This window comes from Cricetulus griseus, chromosome 4, assembly GCF_003668045.3.
Source record: "Cricetulus griseus strain 17A/GY chromosome 4, alternate assembly CriGri-PICRH-1.0, whole genome shotgun sequence".
Classification (NCBI taxonomy): domain Eukaryota; kingdom Metazoa; phylum Chordata; class Mammalia; order Rodentia; family Cricetidae; genus Cricetulus; species Cricetulus griseus.
Window position 1 is genome coordinate 156,191,930 of NC_048597.1, and position 8,045 is coordinate 156,199,974.

At 57.2% G+C, this 8,045-nt stretch overlaps 1 protein-coding gene across 6 annotated transcripts in view; it reads left to right on the forward strand.

Annotated features, from left to right (window-relative positions):
• Positions 1–7,598, forward strand: part of Bcl9l (BCL9 like) — a 30,685-nt gene extending 23,087 nt beyond the window's left edge. For all 6 annotated transcript variants that reach the window (XM_027411949.2, XM_027411950.2, XM_027411952.2 and 3 more), the window contains 5 exons: positions 711–921; positions 1,061–1,145; positions 1,230–3,519; positions 3,880–4,161; positions 4,368–7,598. In XM_027411949.2, the coding sequence (XP_027267750.1) occupies positions 711–921; positions 1,061–1,145; positions 1,230–3,519; positions 3,880–4,161; positions 4,368–5,461 (3,962 nt within the window). In that variant the 3' untranslated portion in view covers positions 5,462–7,598. The remainder of the gene's footprint in view (positions 1–710; positions 922–1,060; positions 1,146–1,229; positions 3,520–3,879; positions 4,162–4,367) is intronic.
• Positions 7,599–8,045: the final 447 nt, after the last annotated feature.

Here is an 8,045-nt window from a genome sequence, read left to right on the forward strand (position 1 = left end):
TGTTGTGTTCCTGAGCCCCTCAACTTGTGGGAAAGATAAATGTCAGACTAGAACTAAATTAGAGGCCACCCTGCTGGGCCCACTGCTGCAGGGTTCGCACATCTCCATATGATTCTTGTGGTCAGAAGTAACAAATCTTGCATTGATCAGTTTGTGAAAGCCGAGAGGGAACTTTTATTCTGTACCGCCTTTCTGACCCTGTTACTGAAATATATGGTTTGCTTTGTGGCATAGTAAACATGTTTCTTTGACCTGTCCCATCCCCACAGGGCACATGGGAGCTGAGTAGTGTCAGTAGTGTTTCCATTTTGTAGATGAAAAAACTGATACAAATGCTATGTCTTGTAAAATCACAGTCTGTGAGTGATGGGGTAGTATGAAAAGTGTCATCAGCTACGATAGCCTCACTACCTTCTTGTCTGGGTCATTAGATAGTATAGACACACACACGCACGCACGCACGCACGCACGCACGCGCACACACACAGCCACATTTTCCCTCTCCTCTCTACATGGTCATCATTCTGGCCATCTTTGGGCAAAGAGTGGTGTAGGACAAGTCAGCGTGGAAACACAGAGATTGTGGGGGGCGAGTGACCCTCTGGGTCTGAGCTGTGAGGCAGTGAGCGTCTCTGGGCAGGAATACCAGAGGATTCTTATTCTCACGTCTGGGCCGCTCACCTGCTAACCCTTTTCTCTTCCTCTTGCAGATTGTAATGTAGGAGACCCAGCCATGGCGGCCCCACAGCTGGGTCCTGGCCAAACTGCCCAACTGCCGCTCAGTGAAAGCAGTGCACCAGGTCCCCCACATGGCCCCCCACCAGGCCTTCGGCCAGATGTTCCTGGGGGTGGGGGCGGGGGCGTCCCAGGAAAGCCTCCATCACAGTTCGTGTATGTCTTCACCACCCACCTGGCCAACACGTAAGTCTTTGGGAGAGACTAGGGGCAAAGGGATTTGGTCTACCTATGTCCAGCCTGAACACCTGCAGGGGGCAAGGTCGGTGGGTGGGATGGTTTCTCTTCTGTCCGTCTCTGAACTGTCTGACTGTTCCCTCTGCAGGGCTGCAGAGGCAGTGCTGCAGGGCCGGGCAGAGTCCATCCTCACCTACCACCAGCAGAATGTGCCCCGGGCCAAGCTGGATCAGGTGAGTGTGGTGTCCTGCCTGGGTCTAAGATAGATTGGGATGTCCCCTCATCCGTCTTAATTCTTTACCTTTGTTCTCCTGCAGGCCCCTAAAGTGCCGCCCACCCCAGAACCATTACCCCTGAACGCACCGTCAGCAGGTACACCACAGTCTCAGCCACCTCCATTGCCACCACCACCTCCAGCTCCTGGCAGTGCCCCTCCTGCTCTGCCCCCAGAGGGGCCTCCTGAAGATACCAGTCAGGACCTGGCCCCCAACTCCGTGGGAGCTGCCAGCACAGGTGGTGGGACTGGTGGCACCCACCCTAACACCCCGACGGCTGCCTCTGCTAACAACCCCCTGCCTCCTGGAGGAGACGCTGGTAGTGCCCCGGGCTCAACCCTATTGGGGGAGGCCACTGCCGCAGGAAATGGGCAGCGGAGTCTGGTGGGCTCTGAGGGCCTGTCCAAAGAGCAGCTGGAGCACCGTGAGCGCTCCCTCCAGACACTGAGAGACATTGAGAGGCTGCTGCTCCGCAGTGGCGAGACTGAGCCCTTCCTCAAGGGGCCCCCTGGAGGAGCTGGTGAGGGCGGCCCACCAGCACCGGCTCCCTCGGCAGCTCAGCAGCCTCCTGCAGCTCCTCCCAGTGGGCTGAAGAAGTACGAGGAGCCTTTGCAGTCAATGATTTCACAGACACAGAGCCTGGGAGGCCCCCCACTGGAGCATGAAGTGCCCGGGCACCCCCAGGGTGGAGACATGGGGCCACAGATGAACATGATGATGCAGAGGCTGGGCCAGGACAGCCTGACACCTGAGCAGGTGGCCTGGCGCAAACTACAGGAAGAGTACTATGAGGAGAAGCGGCGGAAAGAGGAGCAGATTGGATTGCACGGGGGGCGCCCTCTACAGGACATGGTGGGCATGGGGGGCATGATGGGGAGGGGGCCCCCACCTCCTTACCACAGCAAACCTGGGGATCAATGGCCACCTGGAATGGGTGCACAGCTCCGGGGACCTATGGATGTTCAAGATCCCATGCAGCTCCGAGCCGGACCTCCCTTCCCTGGCCCCCGTTTCCCGGGCAACCAGATGCAAAGGGTGCCTGGATTTGGGAGTATACAGAGTATGCCCATGGAGGTACCCATGAATGCCATGCAGAGACCTGTGAGGCCAGGCATGGGCTGGACTGAAGACTTGCCCCCTATTGGGGGACCCAGCAATTTTGCCCAGAATGCCGTGCCCTATCCCGGTGGACAGGGTGAGGCAGAGCGATTCATGACCCCTCGTGTCCGGGAGGAGCTGTTGAGGCACCAGTTGCTGGAAAAGCGGTCAATGGGCATGCAGCGCCCTCTGGGCATGGCAGGTAGTGGCATGGGACAGAGCATGGAAATGGAACGGATGATACAGGCACATCGACAGATGGATCCCACCATGTTTCCAGGGCAGATGACTGGTGGAGACGGCCTGGCCGGCACTCCTATGGGCATAGAGTTTGGTGGAGGCCGGGGCCTCCTGAGCCCTCCAATGGGACAGTCTGGGCTGAGGGAGGTGGAGCCAGCTATGGGGCCAGGCAACCTCAACATGAACATGAATGTCAACATGAATATGAACATGAACTTGAACGTGCAGATGACACCGCAGCAGCAGATGCTAATGTCACACAAGATGCGAGGCCCTGGAGACATGATGGGGCCTCAGGGACTGAGTCCTGAAGAGATGGCTCGGGTTCGGGCCCAGAACAGCAGTGGCATGATGGGTGGTCCTCAGAAGATGCTTATGCCTTCACAGTTTCCCAACCAGGGCCAGCAGGGATTCTCTGGGGGCCAGGGACCCTACCAAGCCATGCCCCAGGACATGGGCAACACTCAAGACATGTTCAGCCCTGATCAGAGTTCAATGCCCATGGGCACTGTGGGCACCACCCGGCTCAGCCATATGCCTCTGCCCCCTGCTTCCAATCCTCCTCCTGGGTCTGTGCATCCAGCCCCCAACAGGGGACTAGGCAGAAGGCCTTCAGACCTTACCATTAGTATTAATCAGATGGGCTCACCAGGTATGGGGCATCTAAAGTCACCCACCCTTAGCCAGGTGCATTCACCTCTGGTCACCTCACCCTCTGCCAACCTCAAGTCACCCCAGACTCCCTCACAGATGGTGCCCTTGCCTTCTGCCAACCCGCCAGGACCTCTCAAGTCACCCCAGGTCCTCAGCTCTTCCCTCAGTGTGCGATCACCCACTGGCTCACCCAGCAGGCTCAAGTCTCCTTCCATGGCGGTGCCTTCTCCAGGCTGGGTTGCCTCTCCCAAGACAGCCATGCCTAGCCCTGGGGTCTCCCAGAATAAGCAGCCGCCTCTCAACATAAACTCTTCCTCTAACCTGGGCAACATGGAACAGGGTAAGTCGTGTGGGTGGACTTGGGTTGGAGCCTTTGTGGTAGGTGGGTTCCTGCAGGGGCATTGGTGGCAGCTGTGCTGGGGCCCCTTACACAGAGCTCCAGGTACATCTAGGCATTTTGAAGGGTCCCACTTGGGACTTGGGATCTCCTCACTGCAGGAATTGCTTAAAGGTGTGTGGGCCCTTGGGATCACAGGGAGCCCTTGTTCAGTGGGGTGTGGGTGCGCCTGAAGTGAGGTAGAGATCTGAAGGAAATTGACCTCCCCTTAGACCCTCTGGATATGAGGAGCCAAATTCAGTCATTGTTGTCTTCCCCTCTACCTCCCCGTGACCCCTGCTCTTTCTGTCTCTACTTCTGTAGGTACCCTCCCACCTAGCGGCCCCCGGAACAGCTCCTCAGCACCTCCTGCCAACCCTCCCAGTGGCCTCATGAACCCCAGCCTACCATTCACCTCCTCCCCAGACCCCACGCCTTCCCAGAACCCTCTGTCACTGATGATGTCTCAGATGTCCAAGTATGCCATGCCCAGCTCTACCCCGCTATACCACAATGCCATCAAGACCATCGCCACCTCAGACGACGAGCTGCTACCTGACCGGCCCCTGCTACCCCCACCCCCACCACCGCAGGGCTCCGGGCCAGGTATGAGTAGGCAAACCTCTCCCTCTAGGAGTTGTCCCTGTGCAAGCTTCCACAGTCCCTGATCATGGGGGTGTGCTGTGAATTGTGGGGCTCCGTTCCAATCACTACGTAGACTAGAGCACTTTCATGATGGTGGGGAAGGGTGGGGGAGGCCCCTCCCCAAGTTGGGTGGGCACAACCTCTAAAGCCTTGTTCTTTCCCCACAGGCATCAGCAATAACCAGCCCAACCAGATGCACCTGAACTCTGCTGCTGCCCAGAGCCCCATGGGCATGAACTTGCCAGGCCAGCAGCCCCTGTCCCATGAGCCCCCACCTGCTATGTTGCCCTCTCCCACCCCTCTGGGGTCCAACATTGCACTGCACCCCAGTGCACAGGGGACAGGGGGCCCTTCTCAAAACTCAATGATGATGGCCCCAGGAGGCCCAGACTCCTTAAGTACCCCTTGTGGCCCCGGGCCCAGCTCCTCCCAGATGATGCCCTTTCCTCCTCGGCTACAGCAGCCCCATGGTGCCATGGCCCCCACTGCGGGTGGGGGTGGGGGGCCTGGCCTGCAGCAGCACTACCCTTCAGGCATGCCCCTGCCCCCTGAGGACCTGCCCAACCAGCCACCTGGTCCCATACCTCCCCAGCAGCACCTGATGAGCAAAGGCATGCCTGGCCGCATGGGCGACGCGTACCCACCCGGGGTGCTCCCTGGGGTGGCATCAGTGCTGAATGACCCAGAGCTGAGTGAGGTGATCCGGCCCACCCCTACTGGCATTCCTGAGTTCGACTTATCCAGGATCATCCCCTCTGAGAAGCCAAGCAGCACCCTCCAGTACTTCCCCAAGAGCGAGAACCAGCCCCCCAAGGCCCAGCCCCCCAACCTGCATCTCATGAACCTGCAGAACATGATGGCGGAACAGACCCCCTCTCGGCCACCCAACCTCCCAGGCCAGCAGGGGGTCCAGCGGGGGCTCAGCATGTCCATGTGCCACCCTGGACAGATGTCCTTGCTGGGCAGGACAGGTGTGCCCCCACAGCAGGGCATGGTGCCCCATGGCCTGCACCAGGGGGTCATGTCCCCACCACAAGGCCTCATGACCCAGCAGAATTTTATGCTGATGAAGCAACGGGGTGTGGGGGGTGAAGTCTATACCCAGCCTCCTCACATGCTCTCCCCACAGGGCTCCCTCATGGGCCCCCCACCCCAGCAGAACCTTATGGTGTCCCACCCTCTGCGGCAGCGCAGTGTGTCTCTGGACAGCCAGATGGGCTACCTCCCAGCGCCGGGCGGCATGGCCAACCTACCCTTCTAGCAGGCCCCTCAGAGGTCTGGAGCTGGGGATACTGAGAATATGTTGACTTTAAGAATTTTTCTTTTCTCCAGTGTTGGGATGGATGGCCTGGGTCCAGGGGTAGGGTGGAAGGGTGGGAAGGGGCTTGTGTGGGGAGTGGCATTTGTGGAAACCTGATGTGCTGGCAGCTTAGGGGGAAGCGGCAAGAGTCTGGGTGGGGAGTTGGAATTGGGTTTTGCTCCACTTTAGCCACCAGGACTGCCCCTCCCCTCCCCTTCCTGTTCCTTTGGGGCTTCTGTTTCCCTCTGTCTTTACACTTCTCCCCCAATTTCAGCTATGTTTGGGGGGTCCTCGGGGAGAGAGGAAGGAGAGGAGGGGGTCTTCCGTCCTCTGTCCCTTTGTGAAACTGTCACCTCATTGATGTTCCAGGTCCATTTGTCCCCTCCTGGTTTCTCTGTTTTTACCCCCCTTTCCCTCTGTCTTCCTCATTTCCTCTCCCTGTTGACATGCTGACCTCCTCTCCCACGCCCCCTGCAGGCAGCTGGCCAGGTGGGCAGGTGCCAGCGGAGCTGTAAATAGAGCTGCGCTTTTGTGCCGGTTTGTGCGTGTGCCGTATTTCTGTGTTTTGATAGAAAGTCACACACAAAAGAAAAATATAAAAAAAAAAAAAACCTTCCCCCTCCTTCCAGTGATCGATCCCACCATTTTCATGGACCCAGAGACACCCTCCATATGCCCCACCTATCAACTGAGGTCACACGTCCAGGCTTCCATTTGGTGAGCCGGGGAGGACTGAGACCTCCCCCCCTCCCCCACTGTGGCCGCCTGCCTGCTGCTGAGTGATTTCTGGAGAGCAGGTGTGCACGTGAACATGCGTGTACCCACACCAGTAACATAGGCCCCCTGCCTGCCTGGGTGCCTCTGCTGCTACATCTTAGCCAGAACTTGAAGCCCTTTGTCCCCAGTCTGTGATAAAGGAGAGAAGGAAGGGGAAGGTGTGGCCCCTTTGAATGGAGCTATGGAGGGGTGAGCATGATCTGATTACAGCCTATGGCTTTTAGTGGCTTTGGGCCAGTAACCCCTCAGGGCACAGACCCTTCTAGAAACCACCACTTGCTTCTCACCAAAGAGGGAAGGGACAGAGTTTGGCTGAGTCAGTCAGTCTCCCCTCCAGCCTCCACCCCTAGCATGGAGTGAGGAAAGGCAGTGTGGGGAGAGCATCCTGCTGCCTGTCCACTCTCTGGCAAGGTCCTTCTGTCCAGGGCTCAGGGCCATGTACCAGATCAGTTTATGCCCACCCAAGCATAGCCACTGCCTCCCTGTTACTTCCCAGGAGAGCCCCTCACCCATCACTGGTCAGACTGAAGCCATACAGGAATGGGTGTTTTGTCTCCCTTGGCCCCTAGAGTAAAATACTTCTCTTTTTCTCACTTCCTTTTTCCTGCCTTGTAAGGTGGCGGGCAGCTCCGTGGCCAAGGCCTTCTGCCCTGCCTCCAGGGCCAAGGGCCATTCTAGACAGGGTGTCTTTTACCAGGACCCTGTCCCCAGCCTTTCTGACCTGCAGGGCCTGGTTTTGCCTTGGCAGCTGTAATACAAAGGGAATCTGTGCCCACTTCTCCCAGTCTGGTGCTGTCCATTGTCAGCCAGGTCAGGCACCGCTCCCCTCCAGAGTTGGCTGCAGGCCCCTGGCTTCTCCTGCCCTTCCCAGGGAGGAAAGCCAAGGTCTCTGTGTTGAGAGGTGGGTGGAAACCTGTCCTTTCTGCCAGATACTCTGCCCTCCCTGCTTCCATCTGGGCCCCACCCCCATGTTCCCAGCCTGTCCAAACTGTCTAACTGCCCTGCTCCAAGGAGAGGGCTCAGGCCACAAAGGGCCTGATGCCCCCTTTTGGTGTCTTTGTCTCCCACCTCTAGCTTCCCAAGGTGATCTCCACAGGCCAGCCTTCTCCTCTCCATCCATGGCCACACCCCAGCCATTTTGTACCATTATATAAATATATATATATAAATATAAATATATAAATACAATATGTGAAGACATCTTCTTGGTTTTTATTTTGAAACACTTTTTAGGCTTGCTCTGGGGGTCTGTGCTGCCTGTACTGTATTGACCTGTTTTATAGGTGCCTTTTTATTAAAAAGAGAAAATTCAAAAATGTAATCTCTTGCTTTTTTGTCTCTGTGTTGGGTCTCTCTCCAGCTGGCTGTTGGATGCTGGGAACAGAAAAGGGGATCTCAAGATGTCTCCATTTTGCAATGAGGGTGCAGTCTTCTGAAGCTATAGAACTGATTTCCCCCAGGGAGCTTGTCTGATTGGCTTGAGTGGTACCAGGCAACCCAGTTCTCCCCAACCCCCAGTCCCCTCTTAGCTCAGTGGCTGGGAGGAGGAGGAGCTCAGAATTGCCTGCTAGGCTTCCCCTAAGCAGGTGTGGAGCAGCTTCCTTTGGTTCCATCTGAGCAGTACCTCCCAGGGGCACAGCACTGCCTTCCTGGGGCTAGGGGACTTCCCTGCCCAGGTTGGCTTCTCACATTGCCTCTGCCTAATGAAGACAGGCCTCTCTCTCTTCATTTTCTTAGCTAAGTACCTCTTCTTCTGAGTCTAGGACCC